At 25.1% G+C, this 24,617-nt stretch overlaps 1 protein-coding gene across 1 annotated transcript; it reads left to right on the top strand.

Annotated features, from left to right (window-relative positions):
• The first annotated feature begins 21,851 nt into the window (after positions 1 to 21,851).
• On the top strand, positions 21,852 to 23,294 carry LOC114130827 (uncharacterized). The gene is made up of 2 exons (XM_027995894.2): positions 21,852 to 22,149; positions 22,867 to 23,294. The coding sequence occupies exons 1-2, from the start codon at positions 21,959 to 21,961 to the stop codon at positions 23,189 to 23,191; spliced, it is 516 nt and encodes a 171-aa protein (XP_027851695.1). The 5' UTR covers positions 21,852 to 21,958; the 3' UTR covers positions 23,192 to 23,294.
• Positions 23,295 to 24,617: the final 1,323 nt, after the last annotated feature.

Here is a 24,617-nt window from a genome sequence, read left to right as displayed (position 1 = left end):
TTTATTTTCTTTTTAACTATGAGCGATATAAAAAAATTAATAATTATTATAATATTAAAATTATTGCAGACCGATAGAGTACAGACGACGGTCGCGTTGAAAGATATACTTGAAAGGAATAACAAGTTTATGGAAATTAATTTTCTTGTAACTTTTTATCCATGTGAAAAATAAACAATATAATTGTTTTTATACCCTATTATAACGGTAAGTTCTACTTGAAACGAGACCACATTGGTACAGATAAATTTTTGTTTGCAGCAAAGATCTTATGATAAGTAAAAGTTGCTTTATATATCTAAATTAAAACCTACTTAATAATATTTTTCGGTAAGTATTTCAAATTATAATATTATTATATTTAAAAGTTTATAACATACTTAATTGAGAAGTTTATATTTGTAAATTAATTATAAATAATTTTTTTTTTTTTTTATTGATCAAAAAAGAAACAATGACAACAAAGGCCATTAGTTCTAAACAGTTTATGATTATACAGATATATGATATTTATAATTGATTAGCTTACACATTATATGTTAAAATATTAATATGGTTGTTAATAGTTATTAAAAAAAGCAAATGTAGATGTTCAAAACTTCAATGCATTTTCAAAATGCTTTAGGTATTAACTTTTTTTTAACTTAATTAACTTACAAAGTTCAACTGTATTGATAGTTTCTGGTAGAAAATTGAATACAGTTAAGGTGATTGGGGAAATATTAAAAATAACGAAAACCGTTAATTTTTATGTATAACTAGTGTTATGTTAAATTGATTTTGTTTTTTTTTTATACAACTCAATAACAACTAGATAACCGTTGGCACCTTAAATGTCCATCAAAATATTATGTATAAATTATCTGTTCCTACACGTCATAATTTAATTTTATAAATATTATTATGTATATCTATATACCTATCTATAAGGTATATCTAAATTATTACTATTACCTATCGTTGATGCTGTGCATTATCATTTATTATTATTTTTATTTATCAAACATACGTTTTTAGTACACAAGCGTGGTGCACAATATGATCTTCAGCGGTTGCTATAAAGACTAATATTTTTGTATAAGACGTATACTATTTTATATTGGTGGTGACCAACATGTGTCATTCATGTGTTATACATAGGGGATAGAGGTTAGGTTAGGGAACCGGGATTTTTCCGGTGAGCCACAATTCGTAATTATACCTACGTAGTTTTGGAATAGGTACTTTTTTATTCGTTTGACGCCATGGCGATTAAATGGTTGGTTATACAATTATTAAGGGTCATGATACTATATGTATTAGGAATTAGAGCAGTGATTCTCAATTTTTTTAGAACCATGACCCAAATTTTCTCCTGAAAACTTTCGCGACACATATGACTTACACTTACAGCAGGAAGTACCTAGTTCTAAAAAATCAAAATCGGTTATTTCTATTACTACTTATTACTTTATACCAGGGGTGGCCAAACTTTTTTTATTCACAATCTACTAAAATATACTTCACCTTTGAGGATCGACTTCCATAGAAATTTCTTTTTATTATTGAATAACTATAATTATTAACAAACATATATAGTGCGCGTGGCCCTAAGAATTAATTCTAACATAATCGACTTTGAAATTGATCGCGATCGACTGTTTGGCCGCCCCTGATTTATACTATATAAAGTTTTAGAATTTTAATTTGTTTTTTATAGTTTGTTTTTCAATTATTTTCAATTATTTACCGAGTCAAACAGCTTAAAAATGTAAAGTTTCTTATAAGTTGTTATTATAACTATAGGTATTTAATGATAGGTACATATATTATGCATTATACCTATTCATTTTTTACGATCAATTGATATTAGAATTTTGTTAAAATGTCTGTTACTTACACTAAAATCATTTTCAAATAATTGTGTAGTTAAAATGTTTAATTTGTAAAGCTAAGGATTGAAAATTTAATACAAGGTTTCTCAAAAGTTTATACTTTAACCGAAAAATCTAAAAATATATAATCACAGTTTTATAGATTTTAATTTTGATTTGTACAAACATTTACCAAGACGCTTAGTACTATGCTAACATAAATTTTTTTTTTTTATTAAAATATTGTAATTTTCAATTAATCTTGACAATTATGTGTATATCCGCCTATGACACAGTTCGCATTGCTTGCAGTATAAGTAGGAAGTGTTAAATATTTGTCAATATCGTTGATAATCCTGAAACCGATACATATATATTATATACAGTCAAACGCCGTTTATAATTTTTGTCTGTACAACACGTCAACAACTCTTATTGAAAAATCGTAATATTTTATACCAGAACGATAGTGTTTTTTTTCTATTGCCGTTGACATAACAAAAATCAAACCTTATAATCACAACACACTATTATAATATTACTTATAATATATTATAATATTATTATTATCTAAGGCATATGATGCGCAGCGTTGTCAGTGCTCATGTGATTAAGTTTTATCTTATCCTGGTGTATGTATATGTTATACAAAATGTATTTTTTTTTCACGTACATTTCGTTATTTACTATGCGTTATTGGAAATGTGATAATTTTTTATACACAAACACAAGTCAAACGGGATGTTTGAAATGAAACGCATGTGAAAAAAAAAACCTCCGTCATAACAGAGATAAAGTTCATTTTAACTCTAACCGTTTAATATTTTAACTGTATTGATCTACGACCCCGAAATATACATCGCGACCTAACAAAATACGAAAACATGTTTTTAAAACATAATAATATTATATATATAGAGATTTAATTTATGAATCAACAATCCCGAGATTACGTAACAATATCGAAAACGGTAGGTACTCGTACCTACTAATACTATATAGGCCACGTGTTAGGTACGATTTTTGTTGAAAGTACAATAGAAGTGTACATTTTCGATGTTACGTGTCTTTTAGCGTATATTTTATTTAATGAGTTCATAACGTCGGAAGAACTTTTGCGCGTTTACGACCATGGTTAACATTTACGATGGACCCCATTAATATTAAACACAGATGTGCAGTACTTTATAAGTAATTTTGTCAAATTTAACTGATAACAATACGTCTTATAAAGTACGTAGGTACTAGCATAAGTGGACTAGTTATTGAAAAAAAAATTGACTTGATTCGTTGAATTAGGTACTTAAGTGATGAACGTTTAGTCATGAGTAAATGATTATAAGTACTAAGTTATAATATTATACAAACAATATAATACAGTAGGTAATAGGTATTATGTTAAGGTTTCAATATACGAATTAACTTGACCTAGTTAAAAAAATAAGTAAAATTATTTTTTTTTTAATAATCACTTGGATTAAGCGCATTGTGATTTTATTTTTATTTTTCTAAATATTTTATTCAAAAAATGCATATTATATTATTACTTATTTTACCTATGACACAATAGTAGTTGTCGTCGTTGTTATTTAATCAATCACTTTAGTGTAAATTAACTGTCAAGTGTCAACTAGCTTATTGAATAAAAGAACATTATTTTATTTTTTGATCATTATTACATAAAACGCCATCAGATAAAAAATATATTAATTGATTAAAAGTCTACTACAAATATACTTGTAAAAATATGATTTAAACATAGGGTAGATATTCATTTTCTTATTGATTGGAATACGCATTGCAGTAACAATGAATACTTTAAACAATTAACAAAACTATTTCGTCAAAAAGATAAAAAAAAAAAAAAAAACAAACAAACAATTTACCTTTGTAAATCACTATAATATAGGTACTATAGTATGTTTCATAATGTGAAACAATAATATTGACATATTATACAATAACAATGATACCTATTACCTATATATTTGTTATGGTGAGAATCTAAAATTAAATCAACATTCCGTTATACTAATAGTAAAAAATAAATTACTTAAGCAGTAATTAAAAAAAAAAGCGGATAGTGGGTACCGCTCTTCTGTACATTAGGTGCCGTGTGGATCACTACTATATATTATAGGAGTGTTAAATCTGAAGCCAATGATTATGATAGGTATCATTGTATACGAAGAACGATTCTGAACGAAGATGATTTTTCAGCCTAGGATATAATTACCAGTGGTTGGTGAAAAAGATGATTTATGTTTTAATGTCCTAAATACACCAAAATGTAAGTTCTTTTATAATTATTGTAAGCTCAACTTATGGAAAATCTTATATTAAATTTTTAACTCTTAGCTACTAATACAACATTTTTTATGAATTATACCTACAAAATAATTTGCAAATATTCATGATGATTTTGATGAATTTTTGTGATATATTTGAACTTCAAATGCTAATAAAAAAATGTTGCCACTGTATTCTTATAACTTTTTAATCACTATAAAAATAACTTATGAAAAACTTTGTATTAAATTTTTATATATTTTGACAGGGCTAAAAAAATATATCGATATTAATAAAAAAAAAAAAAATTAAAAAACTGATTATTTTAAATTCCTATAAATAGCATTAAAATAAGTGAAATATTTTGAAAATTAAATCGTGTAAATAAAATGCCAATCTTGAAGATAAATCATTATCGTTTCGCTATTCCGTAAAAATTTTAAATTCAAACGCTCATAACATTTTTCCTATAATGACGCTTAGAGTTTTCTCTATAGCTACTCGAAGGAAAACTTATGGAAAACTTAGTGTTGAACTTAACCTTAGATATAAACATAAAAATTTTTATGACTTTTCAACTACAAAATTACTTGCAAATTCTCGTATTTTTGACATATTTCATAACAATTTGAACTATAAACGCTTATAAAATAAAATTGTGATTAACGGTTTTTAATTTTTTTTTTTTTAACTAAAATAAGAACAACTCATAAGGAACCAAGTATTAAATTTTCAAGTATTTTTGGTCATCAAATTTTTTTATCGGCACTTTAAAAAATATTCTCAGAAAAATCGAAAATTTTAGTTGTCTATACATAACTCAAAAAAAGTCAAAATCTTTTGAAAATTTACCTGTGTATAGATAACACTAATATAAGCATTTGATATGATAAATTTCAAGTATTTACAGTGATTAGTTTTTGAGTTATAGCCATATAAAAAAATCGATTTGGTCGAAAACTGGTTTTGAGTAAAATTCCCGTTTTTCCGTCACCTTATATTTGTTTTTATCCATTTTTTTAAAAACTGTTGGAAAATGTTTACTTTCGATCTCTATAATGCACCAAGGATATTATTCACTTTGCCATCGGAAACCACCCCCGAAGTTTGAAACTGAAGCATTATTTCGACTAGTTATGCTGTACGGTGTACACAGACACAAAAAAAAAAAACAAATAAAAATAAAAACACACATCGTTATAGAATCAATACATTCATCATTACATAGATTAAAAAATATATGTTCCTAGTGATACAGACCGTTTCTGCTCAGAATCATCTTTAGTGTACAATGATATATCATTGAATTAAAATCTAACACACCCATAATATTGACCTACTCGACACTTAGTGTACAGCAGTATACACATTTGCCTATAAACTGTGCTATACAGACATTTCTTTCATGTTTTTCAACCGACGTTATAAATGCGTTTCTCAGTCTTTTAATTTTTAGAGCGTAAACATACGGGTCTTACAGACATCATCACGACGTCTGTATAGAAATGATTGATCAATACCTATGTATTATATAATAATATAATAAATATTCGACTTATTAGACGTGGTCATCATTTTATTCATAAAGAATATAAAATAATAGCGTGTACAATACTCGTAATATTATGTGAATTAAAATTATGATCATAATATATTATGTATATTATATAATATCAGGTTTATTTTGTGATAATTTATAATAATATTAAGACGTTGTTGTTATGATGTGTGCTGTGTAACAGACGCTTACGATTCCTTGAGACTTCTAATAGTACTCAACGTTTTTTTTTTTTTATTATTATTTACGTTTTAGCAGTTGTGTTAAGTGCATGCCAGCTATAGACTATAGTTCGATTAATTGATCAACCACTGTAGACAAATTTAAGATAACGCTTATTGAGATAGGTACTTTAATTATTTAGCTCCCGCTTATTTTTTTTTTTTTTTTACAAAATAAGTAAAGTTTATCTCACACATGTCATACTAAGTTGAACAAGAAGAAAATGAGATAAAAATGTAAGCGGAAATTACCTCGCGATCGTATAGTGATTATGTTTTTTGACTAAATTATATGCGTTGATCAAAACTTTTGCCCCCTTTCTCAAAATTGAAATAACGCTATTCCGTTAACGCACTATTATACAGAAAAAAGCCTTTTTTGTATTTAACTACTTTATCCTAACAATAAAAATGCTAATAGAGCAAAATATATTGTCTTCCATAAGTTGTGTAGAATAGTTAATGTAACGCTTTTTACAAAGAACTTATGGGTATTTTTTAACATATAATTATATTATATATTTACGCAAGTCATCTTAATCTTACACATTTTTTTTTTTTATCTACTTAGTATTATAATGATCTATTTTGTCGTTCTGATAGTCAGGTATTATATTTAATAATATCAATAAATTATGTACCTACTATTATAGCAATAGGTATAATAGATAATATCATCAATTATTATTAACTATTATTATTGGTACGTTCATATAATAATTAATCATAAACCATTTCAACAATCAATCATTTTTTAAATAAAAATACAAAATTGGTTAGTTATTTTTCAATATTATTGTTAAAAAAAAAAAAAAAAAAACAAAAACAAATTTAAATCGCTAAATAAAACAAAACCGTTTGACTTTTATTGAATCAAAATATTGTGTAGATAATAATGTTATGTACGTTTTCAATCGAAATCGTTCAAGAATAACTGATAGCCAATGCACTCGAATAAAAGTAAAGGAATCGATCGCCCACGCAAAGCTGTTCCTCAAAACGGTAATATTCGGTACTAGGAACTCAGAAGGAAACCGACGGAGTGAATATTTGTTAAGCCGCCGCTCGCTTTTGCCGCAACATCAACAATAATCATAATAATAATGATAAAATATTTTATGACGTGCAATATTCTGTGTATATAATACAACGGCAGCTTACACTTCTACGGCACTATAACATGTATAATATTATAATATCAAAAGACGCGTAAAGTGCCGTGGTTCCTTCTGAGTCCCTGATGTGCAAAATATTGTTCGACGAATACAATTTATATATATTTACAATTTATTATTTATTATTTATCGTCAATAATATATAATATATCATAATAATAATATCACAGTCGTAATACACTCGTATTATATTATTATTGGCTTTATCTATACAAATTATACACTCTCTAGCTGAGTCCGTGTAATTGTTGAGAGAGACAATATTAAAACGTACAATAATTAATGATATTATATATATTTTTAACTGATGAGTGTTTCTCGTACAAACAATATTCGATTAAAAACATTTCCAATAATTTATCTATAATCAAATTATATTGTAATATTATTGTACGCGTCTATATTATATAAGGTTTAACGGTTTTACTAGGCAACATTCTAGTGCATTTTTACCACGAAACGTTATACCATTATCAATACTTTTAATTTTTAACTGCTTTAAATAGACACTAAACATATTATATAGCAGGGATGAGTAACTCAAAGTTACTATAGAGGGCCAACGTTTAGAAAATTTAAATGTAGAAGGCCTGAGCGTAGAAAGCAAAATAAAAAAAGGTCATTTAAAATATACATTTATTATATTGTTAATAATAAACAAATAGTCATTCTCCCGTGAGGTGTTAAAAGTTCTATTTTCATCATACATTTTACGCTTTTTTTGTGGACATTATTGTAAGCACAACAAAAGTAAGAAAATAATAAATTCAACGACAGCACGACACGAATGTACAGACAGCTTAAAAGCCATACGAATACAATACGCATGTGGCATGTGTATACATTATGATATTAGACATCTAACGATGTTCAATACCAGATAATAATTATTGTATCAAATCGATAAGATGGACTATACATATATGGATTATAGAATTTAGAGTGTAAAGTGTAGACGATAGACTTCAAAATTGTTTGATGTAATTTGGAAATGTACGACGGGCCAGATAAAAAAGGCTTGCTGGTAGGATGCGGCCCACGGGCCTCAGGTTACCCACCCCTGTTATATATATATACTATATATAATAAATTATTGAAACAAGATAAGTCTTGTTCTTAAATCAATTTAAGTAGGTATTTAGCATTAATTTATGCTATCACATCTTTGTAGCACTTAAATGTATGTTTCCTTTCCTTACTTAGCCGTTTTTTACATGTAGTTTAACGAAGTGTTTTTGATGTGATATCACCAATTTTTTACATCAATAGTTTTTGCCTGGGTGATCACCTAGCTCGCCCACTCCAATGATTAGCTTAGTATATTAAAAGTAACATTATCTTAAGAAAATAGTCACACCAGTATCTGCCACATCCTATAGTTGCTCTAAAAACCACTCTGTCTTGCAATATTTGATTTGGAGAATGGAAAACTCCTACAAATGATAGTGTTAACTTCTACAAAAGATAGTGTTAATACTTAATTCCTATAAAATATTGTGTTAACTACTACAAAAAATTAATACCGTTTATATTACTTTAAATCAGTCTTGCAATATATCAATAAATAAAAAAAAATTGTTTGAAAAATATAATAAAACAATAATCTTAATCATGTAAGCTTAAAATAAACATTTTTTGAAAAAAATAATAAAAAATGCAATAATTCAACAAAACAATACTTAGTCATAATCATTTACGTTTATTTTTGTGACAAACTTTGGAGATAAACTCTAAACGTGAAATTCTCCTCTTACCTATATATTTATTTTAGATTGATGAATATATTGATTTTACAATGATGTATGTTTTTTTTTTGTGTCTGTGTACATCATAATTAGTCGAAATAATGCTTCAATTTCAAACTTCGGGGGTGGTTTCCGATGGAAAAGTGAATATCCTTGGTGCATTATAGAGGTGAAAAATAAACATTTTCCAAAAGTTTTCAAAAAAATCGAGAAAAACAAAAAAAAAAAAATGACGGAAAAACGGCAATTTTTACGCAAAACCAGTTTTCGACCGAATCGATTTTTTTATATGGTTGTAATTCAAAAACTAATCACTGTAAATACTTGAAATTTTCACCAAATTTGTATGTTAGTGTTATCTATATACAGTTAAATTTTCAAAAATTTTGACTTTTTTTGAATTATTGTTAGACCACTGAAAAATAATTTTTATGCGAATTTTTTAATGAAGTGTGGGTAAAAAAATGTTGGATGATCTAAAAAACTTGAAAATTTAATACAAGGTTTCTTATGAGTTGTTCTTACAGTAGCTAAAAAAAATTAAAAATCGTTAGTCACAATTTTTTTTTATAAGCGTTTATAGTTCAAATTTTTACGAAATCTGTCGAAAACGCGAAAATTTGCAAGTAATTTTGAAGTTGAAAAATCATAAAATGTTTTATGTTTATAACTAAGGATTAAAAATACAACACTAAGTTTTCCATAGGTTTTTCTTCAAGTAGCTATAGAGAAAACTCGAAGCACCATTATAGGAAAAATTTTAAATGCCTTTGAATTTTAAATTTTTACGAAATCGCGTGACAATAACGATTTATCCTCAAACGATTTTAAATATTTCTTATTATCCAATAAAAATAAGTCGTAGATACTTAAAAATTTTACCAGTTATTTAGATTGGCATTTTTTTTACATGCTTCAATTTTAAAAATATTTTGAGTTTTTTGGAGCTATTTATAGACAACTGAAATTTTCAATTTTTCTGAAAAAATGTTTTTGAAATGTCGATAAAATTTTTTTCGGCCCAATCAAAATACTTGAAAATTTTATACAAAGTTCCTCATATGTTATTCTTATAGTGATTAAAAAATTATAAGAAAACATAGGCACAATTTTTTTTTATAAGCGTTTATAGTTCAAATTTTTACGAAAACTGTCGAAAACGCGAAAATTTGCAAGTAATTTTGAAGTTGAAAAATCATAAAATGTTTTATGTTTATAACTAAGGATTAAAAATACAACACTAAGTTTTCCATAGGTTTTTCTTCAAGTAGCTATAGAGAAAACTCGAAGCACCATTATAGGAAAAATTTTAAATGCCTTTGAATTTTAAATTTTTACGAAATCGCGTGACAATAACGATTTATCCTCAAACGATTTTAAATATTTCTTATTATCCAATAAAAATAAGTCGTAGATACTTAAAAATTTTACCAGTTATTTAGATTGGCATTTTTTTTACATGCTTCAATTTTAAAAATATTTTGAGTTTTTTGGAGCTATTTATAGACAACTGAAATTTTCAATTTTTCTGAAAAAATGTTTTTGAAATGTCGATAAAATTTTTTTCGGCCCAATCAAAATACTTGAAAATTTTATACAAAGTTCCTCATATGTTATTCTTATAGTGATTAAAAAATTATAAGAAAACATAGGCACAATTTTTTTTTATAAGCATTTGAAGTTCAAATTTCGAAAAAAATTCGTCAAAATCATAAATATTTGCAAATTATTTTGTAGTTCAAAATTCATAAAATTGTTTGTATTTATATCTAACGTTAAATATTCTAGACTGACAAATCATCTCCGTTCAGAATCGTTTTTCGTATATACAATGATACCTATCATTGCATTAAAATTTAACCTACCCTAGTGCGAGGTTAACCCCACCCCCTAATGTACAGCATTAGATTTATTTTAAAATTTAGAAAAAGTATAGTATACCTCATTGCATAAAATAAGGATCCTAAATAAAAAAAAAAAAAATAACACTGATTTTCAATTATTAATTATTAATGTTTGTGTAAATATGACAAATTCATTAATGATTTGCTAATTTAAGACATACTATTTCACTCCTAACACATGAAACTATACACTTTAAGTTTATTTTAAAATTTAGAAAAAGTATAGTATACATCATTGCATAATATAATGATCCTAATTAAAAAACAAAATTAATTCTTAGTTTCAATTTTTAATTATTATTATGTTTTTGGGAACTCAAATACACTATTGATTATACAATTCACACACTCTAACATAGCAAATTACGAATAACATAGAATATTGCCTATATCAAACCCCTTGAACACTATCTTCTTTCAACAGCCTTAGTTATGAATATCTGTGTAAATATGCCTACTTCATTACAAATTTGTAAATTTAAGACATATTTTTTCATTCCTAACACATGAAACTATTCACATTAAATTCATTTTAAAATTTAGAAAAAGTATAGTATACCTCAATGCATAAAATAATGATCCTAATTAAAAAACAAAACAAATACTGATTTTAAATTTTTAATTATTAACATGTGTGTAAATATGACAAATTCATTAATGATTTGCTAATTTAAGACATACTATTTCACTCCTAACACATGAAACTATACACATTAAATTCATTTTAAAATTTAGAAAAAGTATAGTATACCTCAATGCATAAAATAATGATCTGAAATAAAAAAAAAAACTAATACGGATTTTCAATTTTTAATTATTAACATTTGTGTAAATATGACAAATTCATTAATGATTTGTTAAATTCAGACATACTTTTTCATTCCTAACACATGAAACTATACACATTAAATTCATTTTGAAATTTAGAAAAAGTATAGTATACCTCAATGCATAAAATAATGATCCGAAATAAAAAAAAAAACTAATACGGATTTTCAATTTTTAATTATTAACATTTGTGTAAAAATGACAAATTCATTAATGATTAGCTAAATTAAGACATATGATTTAATTTATAACACATGAAATTATACACATTAGATTTATTTTAAAATTTAGAAAAAGTATAGTATACCTCATTGCATAATATAATGATCCTAATTAAAAAACAAAATTAATTCTTAGTTTCAATTTTTAATTATTATTATATTTTTGGGAACTCAAATACACTATTGATTATACAATTCACACACTCTAACATAGCAAATTACGAATAACATAGAATATTGCCTATATCAAACCCCTTGAACACTATCTTCTTTCAACAGCCTTAGTTATGAATATCTGTGTAAATATGCCTACTTCATTACAAATTTGTAAATTTAAGACATATTTTTTCATTCCTAACACATGAAACTATACACATTAAATTCATTTTAAAATTTAGAAAAAGTATAGTATACCTCAATGCATAAAATAATGATCCTAATTAAAAAACAAAACTAATACTGATTTTAAATTTTTAATTATTAACATGTGTGTAAATATGACAAATTCATTAATGATTTGCTAATTTAAGACATACTATTTCACTCCTAACACATGAAACTATACACATTAAATTCATTTTAAAATTTAGAAAAAGTATAGTATACCTAATTGCATAAAATAATGATCCTAATAAAAAAACAAAACTAATACTGATTTTAAATTTTAAATTATTAACATGTGTGTAAATATGACAAATTCATTAATGATTTGTTAAATTCAGACATACATTTTCATTCCTAACACATGAAACTATACACATTAAATTCATTTTGAAATTTAGAAAAAGTATAGTATACCTCAATGCATAAAATAATGATCCGAAATAAAAAAAAAAACTAATACGGATTTTCAATTTTTAATTATTAACATTTGTGTAAATATGACAAATTCATTAATGATTTGTTAAATTCAGACATACTTTTTCATTCCTAACACATGAAACTATACACATTAAATTCATTTTGAAATTTAGAAAAAGTATAGTATACGTCATTGCATAAAATAAAGATCCTAAATAAAAAAAAAAAATAACACGGATTTTCAATTTTTAATTATAAACTTGTAGGTAAATATGACAAATTCATTAATGATTAGCTAAATTAAGACATATGATTTAATTTATAACACATGAATTTATACACATTAGATTTATTTTAAAATTTAGAAAAAGTATAGTATAACCTGGTGGGTACCACTTGCCGACTTTTTTTTTATTGTTATTTCTTTTGACACTAAATTTCTTATATCGATGTAAATGCCGATATAAAAATTATCATTTCTTTGTTTTGCTTAACATGATTGACTAATGCTTAATAAAATATAGTTATTCATTTTAATGAAAATTATAAATAACATTTATACATAAATCAGTCATTTTTTTGGTATAAGAAAATATTGTTTTGAGATTGATTTAATATATTATATTCAAACAAAAACTTTATTGTTAATTTGACAATAAGAAATATTCTAGTTATAAAATAAAAAGTCAAGCTGAAAAAAATGATTTCTACCAAGAAAATTATTTTATTTATATCTTATATAATTTAGTTACGGATTTTTAAGCTTGAAATATCAATACAAGGTTTATTAATTTTCCAAGTACCTGACAGTAATTAATATATATATATAGTATTCAACGAGGTGTTCAACTATTATGTTCAAAAAAATACACTTTAATTTATAAAGTATAGTTTAATTTTATTAAATGTAAATACTATACATTAATTATGGGGAAAAAAGTTAGGTTAAAAATATACATTTTTTATGGTTTTTTGATTTAAAAAATTAAAATGATATAAATCAAAAGTAATTTTATTCATCGTTGTATAATATTTTCCAACAAATAATATCACCATTTCTCATATTCATTGTTTCTGGGGTAGATTCCGGCGTAATTGGTAAATCGTTGAACGTGAAGTACAGCATATCTTTGTTAACACCCTGAAATATTACAATTTTCAATAAATTAAATATACTTAATTAAGTAATTAATTGTTTATAAACATCAAGATATACTTTGTTAAATTTCTACTCATAAAACCATACATTATAGCAAAACCCTAGAAAAGTCTTATGGTTATTATTCCTGTCTATTATCAATATGACAATAAAATGCCTGTAAGTATTGATTTTCAGTTCTAATATCAAGTACTGTGAAAGTACTAAAAATTAATTTGATATAAATAAACTAAAATTATGTGAACTGCTATTTAATACATTAATTTTTTACTAATAAAATATTAAGCCCCTATTATGTTGACAAAACATACTTGTTATTCTTTACTATCAAATTTTTTTAAAGTTTATGACCATCCTTCTTATTGTCAATTTCACTCACTTGTGAATGAATTTATTTAGTTTAATCGACATGACTAACAATAATTAGTAGTAGTCACAAATCTATGAGTTTAGTATCTTAAATGTAATCAGACTAAACACCACAAGCGCATGATTGTTTAATGACATTGAACTAGTAAATTTGTACTATGTAATAGTCAATATATGCGAACTATTGATTAAATAAACCTCATTCATACATAATTATTAAATTAAATTATTTGATTTTTTATATGTATAGTATGAACTGCAAACACTAGAACTGAAATGGTTAAAATTGTAAAAAGCTACTTTTAAATAGTTTATACTTACAGTTCTCCTACTAAAAGCGTCCATCAATTCAATGAACTCCGTCCATGGCGTCATGAAAACAGAACAAGCTATGTCATTGGTCACATCAAGTAGTCTTAATTTCATTTTCTCTGGAAATCTCTATAATATAAAATACATTTATTAATATCGATTGGAGCTTAAAAGCTTACTAAAATACAAAATTGAAATAAATTTTTTGAAAAAAAACTCATGCAAGACTTAGTGAACTTTTAACCTTAGATATAAACACAAATAATGTTATGATTTTTTAACTACAAAATTGTCAAAATTACTTGCAAATTCTCGCGTTTTTGACATATATTGTAAAAATTTGAACTATAAACGCTCATAAAAAAAAATTGTGACTAACTATTTTTAATTTTTTTAATTACAATAAGAATAACTCTTAAGGAACTTAGTATTAAATTGTCATGTTTTTTTGGTCATCCATAATTTTTTATCAACATTTCAAAAAAAAATTCTAAGAAAAATCGAAAATTTCAGTTGTCTATAAATATCTCAAAAAAAGTTAAAATATTTTGAAAATTTACCTGTATATAGATAACACTAATATAAACAATTGGTGAAAAATTAAAATATTCACAGTGACAGGTTTTAGAGTTACAACCATATAAAAAAATTGTTTTCTTCAAAAACTGGTTTTACGTAAAAATTCTCGTTTTTTCGTCACTTCTTTATGCGTTTCTCGATTTTTTTGAAAACTGTTTACTTCTGACCTCTATAATGTACCAAGGATATTAACTCTGCCATCGAAAACCAACCCCGAAGCATTATTTCGACAAATTATGCTGTATACAGACACAAAAAAAAATACACACACACATGATTGTAAAATCAATATATTCATCACTTCGTTCAGAATCTAAAAAGGGTCCTAAATATGATGTCCCGGTTTGGTGAGTTTAAAATCAGGCAATAAAATTATATTATCTTTAAGTTAAATTAAATTTTTAAAAAAAATACGGGAATTTTAATATAAAACCAATATTATTTATTTAGGAATGTCAGACACCAAACAATTAACAATTCACATATGACAAATAATTTTAACGAAGGATGGAATAGTTCATTCAATAAATTGGTTTGATCGGTTTATCCATAAGTTTCTGGAGTGTTTTGCGATCTTAACACTTGGACGAATGTGCTAGTCATTTAAACAAAAACATAAGAAAAAAAACCGAAATACACAAAACAGAAATCAGGAAGCCTGTGTATTATATAGTATACCTGTATGTGAGAATAGTTTTAAGTGTAAGTTCGCGTGGTTTGACCTGCTTCTCATAAGGTTTTAAAATATACGACTTATAACATACCTAAGTATATTAATTGATGAAATGGATAAAAATCAGAAACGTTACTACGGTTCAAATCTACCAAAAATAAGTGTGTGAGTAGGTTTGTTTTACTGAAAATTAACCGTCTAGACTTTTAGAGGCTCATTGTAATTTTAAATTTGAATTGAATAATATATCATTGCGGTATACGAAAAACAATTTTGAGTGGAGACTGTTGGTCAACTCAGGTTATTTTTATATTATATTGTATAATATCATCAATAAAAAACATGTATAATATTAAACATTTTGTTTCGAAAAAGAAAACAAAAATTGTGTTGTTAATTACTATAATTCATAATATGATATATCATAGTTATATGATAAACTTAAAATTATACACTTAAACTTAACTAGTCAATAAATTTACGAGTTGCTTGAATAAGTTATTGCCGTTTGTCGTTTGAGATATCGGAAACCATCCTAAGTTTTAAATTGAAGCATTATTTCGAAAAGTTATGGCGTACAAACAAAAAAAACACATCATTGTAAAATCAATACATTCATCACTCAGTTCAGAATCTAAAATGTTTCAAATAATTCTAAATATTTCAAAAGTATTTAATAAAATATGCTTTTAAAATAATAACATGAGTATAAAATACTTATGCAACTACTAATTTGTTATTCGTTTTTGAATTAAAACAAAATAAGTAAACTGTTTGCATGCATAGTTTAGCATATTTCCAATGCTAATATGCTATCAAAATTTTAATTTCAAACACACATCAAATATATTTGAAGAATCACACTCAATTATATATTTATATGAAACTATTATTATTAAATGGTCAAATCTTACCTAAAAGTATTTAAAATTTACTAAATTTTAACTACATACAAAATAATTTACAAATTGTCGTAAATTTGTCATAATTTATACTCCAAGCTTTCAAAAAAAATATTTTTGTCATATACATAACATTATTTTAATTTAATTAATAACAATCTTATGAAAGACCTTTTGTTAAAGTTTTTAAGTTTTGATATAAAATATACCTACACAATACTTCGACTCACGAGACGTAATGTAGTTAAATATAAAATATATTAAATTTGTTGTTATGTGTACGATTACGGATCAGTTGAATGTTATATTCAAATCAATAAAATTGGTTTACCAATAACATATTACATAGATGGTAATGACACGTTTTGAATGAAATTATAAATAATATACTTCGTTTTGGAAAAATATAAGAAGTAAGACCTATGATTTATTACGGGACATATTATGTTTGAAGGAAAGTAGATGTATAAAATGGACCTACGTCGTGAAAATTTTTGAAAGATTAGGTTAGGTTAGGTTTTGGAAATAACACGTTTTGAGATATAAAAAATAATAGTTTAAGTTTAATTTTAACTGGGACATAGTATAGGTTTTGACAAAAAATAACTTGATTTTATTAAAAAAGCAGTTAACATGTTTTGTAAAGAAACGCCTAAATTGATATTTGAGTTATTGAGAAATACAATTTTATTGTCTACCTCATAATATTATGTAGGTATAGGCTGTAATGTATTGGAATTGATATAGTTATAGACAGTGTATGACGTATACTATGTAATATGTATGTCAAATCACGATGTTTGACTTGGTTTTCAGTATGATTTATATGGAAAAAATTCGAATCACATATTACATAGGTAACATACTAACATAGGTACTTATATGATTTGTACATTATAGCTCGCAGAAGTATAGGTATTCACTAAGTAGGAAAGACACAAGAACAAGACTTAAACCACAAGAAAAATATGGTAATTTTGTAATGGTATATTATTCATTCAATAATATTCAATGTTATTTTATACAAATCACATAATTAAAACAAAACAAAAAGTAAACCAATATCTGTTATATAAGATTTTAAAGAACTGAATTATAATTATCGACTTTTAAGTCTATTAATTATACAAAATAATAAAAAAAGTACGTAGTTTAAACACTACTTATAATAATTATATAACAGTGTAAAGTGCAAACGATTATTATGTGGTCACATAATATTAATTTAATAATGAGCGGTTATTGGTACTGACCGACCGATTTCGTTATTCACTATAAAAATGATATTTAATTTATAACTTTTACTTTATATTAGTCTGTTTTCTGTTCAATACTCAGGCATTTTAAATTTTTGACTTTTATTTAGATATAGTTTTCGTTTTTGGTCAAAAATTAGAAAAAGTATTTCAAAGTTCCTCGTAAGTTGTTAATATACTCGTTAAAAAATATTGAAATAGCTTAGTTTTTAACGAGTATTTTCACAAATCATTAAAATTACTGAAATTAGAAAATTGTATTGTTGCATATTATATATATTTTTAATAAGTTAATATAATATTATAGCTTACTATAGGACCCGGATTTTTATGTAAAAATTATTGTTAAATATGCATATATATTTATGTACTCAAATATTCAAAAATAAACAAAAAATTCTTTATTGTGTGTTAAAAAAAAAAAAAAAACTGAACATCCTAAAATAATTAATTATTTTAAAAACAATTAATTGTTATAAAATCACGAAAATTTACTCAAGTCGTATTATAGTTAAAAATGTTTAAAATGTTTAATTAGTTTATTATCTACCTATATGAATTTAAAACAAAATTTCTCTTAAGTAGTCTACATTCTAGCTAACAATTTTTTTTAAATACATAAATACTGTTTTATTTTAGATTTTTTAATTCAAATTCGATCCAAAACAAAAAACAACGACTTATTTGTTTTATATAGATAACGTTTCTTATAAGTTATTTTTTTTTTGTATTTATAAAAATTTAAAATTATTCAAGTTTTTTTTACAATAAATTACAATAAAAGCTTGAATATTTAATACAAAATTTATTATATTACAGAAGTTTTATTATTTCTATTTAAATATTTAAAGATACATAGGTGCAATTTTCTTAGACATTTTATATTAGATTTTTTAATTTTAAAATGGGAAATAACGACTTAAGTTATGTTGTGGTAATTTAAAAATATTATTTGTAAGGAATTGAATTATTTAACTTATATTATTTTATATTTTATGAGTATATACATATAAAAACATTTTAAAATATAATATTTTCTGCAAAAATTAATTTAACTTACTATACTTACAGTTATTAACAAAAATTAATAATTAACTACTATTAATAATGTAAAATAAATTACTTTCAAATCAATATATGCATTTACCATGAAATATATTTAGTGATATACTCGTATCGACCGTCTTCGCGTAAAATAGTTTTCGTGAATGATAAATCAAATAGTCAAATTAAAGTAATTGAATACATCCATTACAGATCTACTCAATGACCAGGTATAGGTACTCGACACCAACTGTGTAGCAGAGAAATAACTTACTAGCCTACTTTTTTATATTTATAATTTATATTAATATAAATCAAAATAATATCATATAAGTTGTTCATTTTTCGTTTTTTTTTTTTTTTTTTTTTGACAAAATATTAATACTACGTTTTGGAGTTAACGTTATATTGCATCTTTGCTAATCCATTCAATCGTACCTAATTTTTCATTCTTTCTTTTTCTGTCAGTATACATTTTAATAATTAATTAACTAAAAACTAGAAAAATAATTATCAAATATATAATATTTACAGTCAGTTATATATATATATGTATATATAATTATTCAATTATATTCTTTTCTTACTCGTTCTACGATAAATGTTTTGTTCTAATTAATTTTTTAAAAAAAAAACTTATGCTTGAGAATATTAATTAAGAATAGTTATGAGTGTGATATTTTATTAAATTCAAAATTATGTTTATTATACGTAATGAATGCTAGTCACACACATTATTAGTGTTTGCAGAACTAAACCCGATCACATATAATTATTTTAATTTATTCCTTTATAGTTTCACATTTTGAAATAGCGATTTATTGAAAAAATATGTTCTTGGTTGAGGGCGAGTGATCTTCCCTAAAAACTATATTAGTAGACCAGAATCCAATCACATTAAGACTTAAACGATAAGATTATAAACAGCCCAATATAAGACCTGCAATATTGTCGTATAACCAATTTATAAGTATAATATTATTGTCCGTGTTATTGGTTAGATTTAGAATGTTGTGCATTCAATATATTACTAAACAATTTATTAAAACAATTTTTGAAAACGATTTAATAATTAATTAGTAAAACGTATGGGACTCGAATGCTCAGTACGAGTATTTCCTAGCTAGCAGTACACATCGCTTGTCGATAACAGTAGTCATCTACTCTGCGCCGTGAATTCGGTCGGCGTTTTTGTGCGGTGCAACGTATTCGTGCGCTAGATGGCGATCCCAGTTCCGAATTTCCGTATACTCTGATAGTACTGTCTTTAATGTCCGTCTATATAGCCTGGCAATAGAATAGTGTACTCGTTTAATTCGTATAAATAATGACTACTGACTAGAGATGTTTAATTTCAGAATTTCAGTTTTTCGATAAATTCCAAAGAAAAAATCGTTGAAACTTTTGAGATTTAATTTTTTATTCTATTTCACCGAGCTAAATATTATTCTAATTTCAAAAACTTAAGTTTCTTACTGACATCGCTATTATATTGACTCATAGAGCACGGACGCTCAAACAGTCCCACAATAATTCTTGTAATAATTTAATTCACTCTGTAATTACTTTTTTACTATTAAACAATACAATATTTTTGTAAGCTTACATGACATACTTCTATGACTAAAAGTAATATTGGAAACATAAATTACTTTCCACAGTTTCACTGTATTATCCTCGCTTATTTTGGCTCAAAATAATTTAAGATAACCTTATAATATTAGAAAATAAAATAATAAAATAATTTTTAAGTTGTTATCTCTTTCTGAAATGTCGTGGAACGAAGAAGTTACAACAATAGGTAGAATAGACATGTGTTTAATACTGCAATATTTTTACTATGTACATAGGTATAAATGTATAGATATAAAAAGACTTAAAACGTTATGAATTCTTAGTAAGTTGGTCAATATTTTTTATAAATTACATAAGCTGACGCCATTATCTTGGAAACTTTCATCTCTTCGTTTTATGTCTTTTTAAACTATGTCATGATATTATACCTAGATAATTTTAATCGTAAGTTAACCGACGTCGATGTAAATACGATTTTAATGGTTTTTTTTTTTATGTACAGTGCATAAAACCTAACCGCGACAGGTCGACAGAATATCATTTATTAAATCATAAGTTTTCGTTAATCATCATACACCAATAATAATATAACACTCTTATTTTAAAATATTCTATAATTTTATAAAATATTTCTATTCTAATTAAAAAAATATTAATCGTGAGGACTTGATACTTTTCACCATCATTACACATATATTATTATTTTCTGTACATAATTTAATATATAAATATTTTTACTAATTTTAAAAAATGTATGGTATTTATGGTAAATAATTATAACTAAAAAGTTAATTATAAAAAGATAATATGATGTAGGTACAATATATTATAATATCAATTAGATTGTATTATTATAGTATAAACGTTGTTTTTAGCCAAAAATTAATTTAATCTGACGTATATTATATTAATAAAATAAATAAATAAATAATATTATTTTATATGAATTGGCCATGTCCATCATAACCATTATTTTTATACTTAAATCAATTTTATATTTTAATATGTCTTATTCCAACTCCAATTTATTTTTTAACGTTTTTATAATATCTTATATACGACTATAATACGAGTAGAAACACACTATATTTATTGTACTCGTCATATACCTATATGTCTTATATAAATGTTTGTTTTCGTTCATTTACTTACGCTAGAGCATTTTATTTTAAAGAATACATTATTTCGTAAGTAAAAATAGTAAAATAAAATTATTATAGAAATAATGCTAGATTAGACTTGTTTTATTTTTTTTTGACAAAGAAAATAGTATGACCAGTTATAATTTTTAATGAAATGTAAATTCATCTTCATTCGTCATAATATATAAAATTTACTTATAGGTATATATTTTCTGGTTAAAATAATAAATAATATTTAAGCGTTCCGAAATCATGTGATTGGTTTAATAAAATAGTTTGTTATTATTTTTTTCAATTACAATGGTATATTATCCTACATTTGTATATTATTAAGGCGTTAAAAACGTTGAAAATGAATTCTTATTCTGGTTCTAAGGTAAGTAGTAAGGAATTTAAACCGTTACTGCGGTCAGGTTTCAGTGACAGTGCACTTTACAAACACGACATAATAAATAGATCTCCCCCAAATCGTCCGAAAAAAGTTCAGCACAGACGTTATCAGAGAAAATCCGCTGGAACAAAATCTTATAAGTCTTCCAAAAAGTAAGTGTATTTCATTCACGCATGTAATGCAGCACTCGCGTATCTTTTTATTCGGTTTTACTTTAGACCATTTATTAACAAAATCAAATGAATATGCGCAGTAATGTCTTTAGTGTAATTTGTGTCATGTATGTGTACATTACAAAACACGTTCATTTCAATGCCATACTGTATCCCACTTTTAAAATTTAAACTTTCAATAAAACCAAATGCTCATGTTCATTATTTGTGCAGAAATATACATCAAGTCTCATGGTTAGTGTACGAAAATGTATTGAGTAATCACCAAATCAAAGTGAGAGCTATTGAAAAAAACTCTCATTTGAAATTTTTAATTTTATATATAACAAATGGATAGGAAAATCATCCTCATATTATTACAATGTTTGAAATTTTATTATTGTCATGAAAACGTAGAATTCTAACTTTCACGAGGCTTTTAACAAATTGATTATTATTTTTGTTGATATGTATACATTATTATGGTTTCCTAGTTTCATATTTAAAAGTATTCATATTTAGTATATTATATCAGTGTATTCATGAAATAAAATTATGGTTTCCAAAATCATATATTAAAGCTTTTAAAAAAGTTTAATTTTTGAAAGTGGAGTCCATTAAAAATCAAAATAAATGATATGTACAGTGTAGGTACACTGTAGGTTAGCAAAACTATTCGCAACAAAAATAAAAGTTTTATTTGTACTATTATAATAGTGATCTGAGTAGTAGTGACTCCGAAGACGAATCCGAAGACGACGACAATGATGCTTATGACTATGTTAGTATATTCCAAATTTGGATGAACTATCTGTTTCCCAGAGCGTTTCCCATACAGCCCGTTCATAGGTGGATCAAGTCCGCACAGTCGGTGTCAGACTTGAGAGAAAAAAGTACTGGGAAAATATTGTCGCCAGTGGGCCCGTGCTCGATATTTCCGCAAGGAGTGTTCATTTCGGAGAAAGACGTAACGAAAATATATTTTCCCAGGGTCAAAGAAATGTTCAAGGCTTCAAACCGTTCAACTCGAAATAATAAATAAATAACAAATAGTATAGTGTAATATAATATAGAAACGCTCTTTACTGTACTAACGAATTTAAATAGTTAACTTTATTCACTATAAATAAATTGTACATTAATAATTTTGTTTGGCAATTAATTCGAATCGTTCACGTTGTTAGGTATAGCTAATTTACGAAGAGATCAGATATGTTCAATGTCGGTACTGAATGCATCATTGATTTTTTGTTGTATGTATTCGAATATTCATGCAAATTTCGTGCATATTTCATTGCGAAGCGACACGTAAGCGAACACTTTGAAAATTGCCTATATTGAACGGTCATCGTGTACTCGAGACGACGCAACACAATCGCTATTTAAGGAGTTTTATATAGGCAATTTTCATAAAATTTTCAGAACAATTAAAATGTTTGATCTTAAATACATTTAAATACTAATTTAAAGTATTTTAAAAAGTGGTCTCGTGTTATTATCAAAAATCACTGTTGTATAATTATTAAATTTCACAGAAAAACGGTTTTACTAAATGGTTCATTCTTACAGTATAGATATACCAAATTTTCACACTACAAATAAATTAATATACGTTACGATGTATCTACATACATTTGTTCTATATTTAAGAAAAAAATTGGTAAGGTTATTGTAAGTACTGTCTTCGTAAGTTTGTCTCTTGTAAAACAATTTTTCATGAATAAATTACGAATGGTATGGTGTCTACTTAAGTAAATATTTTAACGTTATAATGTCGTCGTGCCTACCTACCGAATGTCTGGAACTAGTTGTACCAGTTGTAATGTATTCATACTATAAGATGGTCATTTGGATTATTACTTCCAAAAAAATAAAATACAAAAAATACTTTCACCGAGAGACACGCTAAGCCGTATTATAAGTATGAAATATATAGGCATATAAAAATATATTGTATATTTGTATTATGTTAATATCGTGTTGTGTAAATGGTTTTTTATTTTTTTTTTACTAACCAACTGAACATAATATTATTATTATGCAACGCATTTAGACAGACTCGCGTTGGCTAGTTCAGGGTTTTATTATAATTGTATTTATATTAGGTATTATTATCTTGTGTGCAACTAGAAACAACGTGGAAAACAAAAATCGTTTTTAGAATAAATTATACGACGCATAGTAATATTACATACCTAACGTATACCTATATATGTATAATACGTATAATAATATTATGTATATTACATAAAGTTTATTTTCAAATAATTTATATTGTATCGTTGACTATAGACGCAGTTTGATTTGTTTCTCGGTAGAATAAATTTAAAATAAAAAATAAAATAATACTACCATCTATCACATTACTAGGTGCCTATAAGTATTTTTTTCCCACTGTTTAAGTGTTTGTTCCATTAAGTGGCACGACAATGAGTGAGTTAAGTGTGATACTTATCGAACCGTGATGG

Source organism: Aphis gossypii, chromosome X (assembly GCF_020184175.1).
Source record: "Aphis gossypii isolate Hap1 chromosome X, ASM2018417v2, whole genome shotgun sequence".
Taxonomy (NCBI): Eukaryota; Metazoa; Arthropoda; class Insecta; order Hemiptera; family Aphididae; genus Aphis; species Aphis gossypii.
Note: the sequence above shows the minus strand (reverse complement) of the source record. Positions and strands in the feature narration are given on the sequence as shown.

Bases quoted from the DNA above. Each gene is read 5' to 3' on its own strand.
- LOC114130827 (XM_027995894.2), top strand. From the start codon at position 21,959: ATGAATTCTTATTCTGGTTCTAAGGTAAGTAGTAAGGAATTTAAACCG. The intron at 22,150-22,866 runs GTAAGTGTATTT...CTATTATAATAG, and splicing joins TCTTATAAGTCTTCCAAAAA to TGATCTGAGTAGTAGTGACT.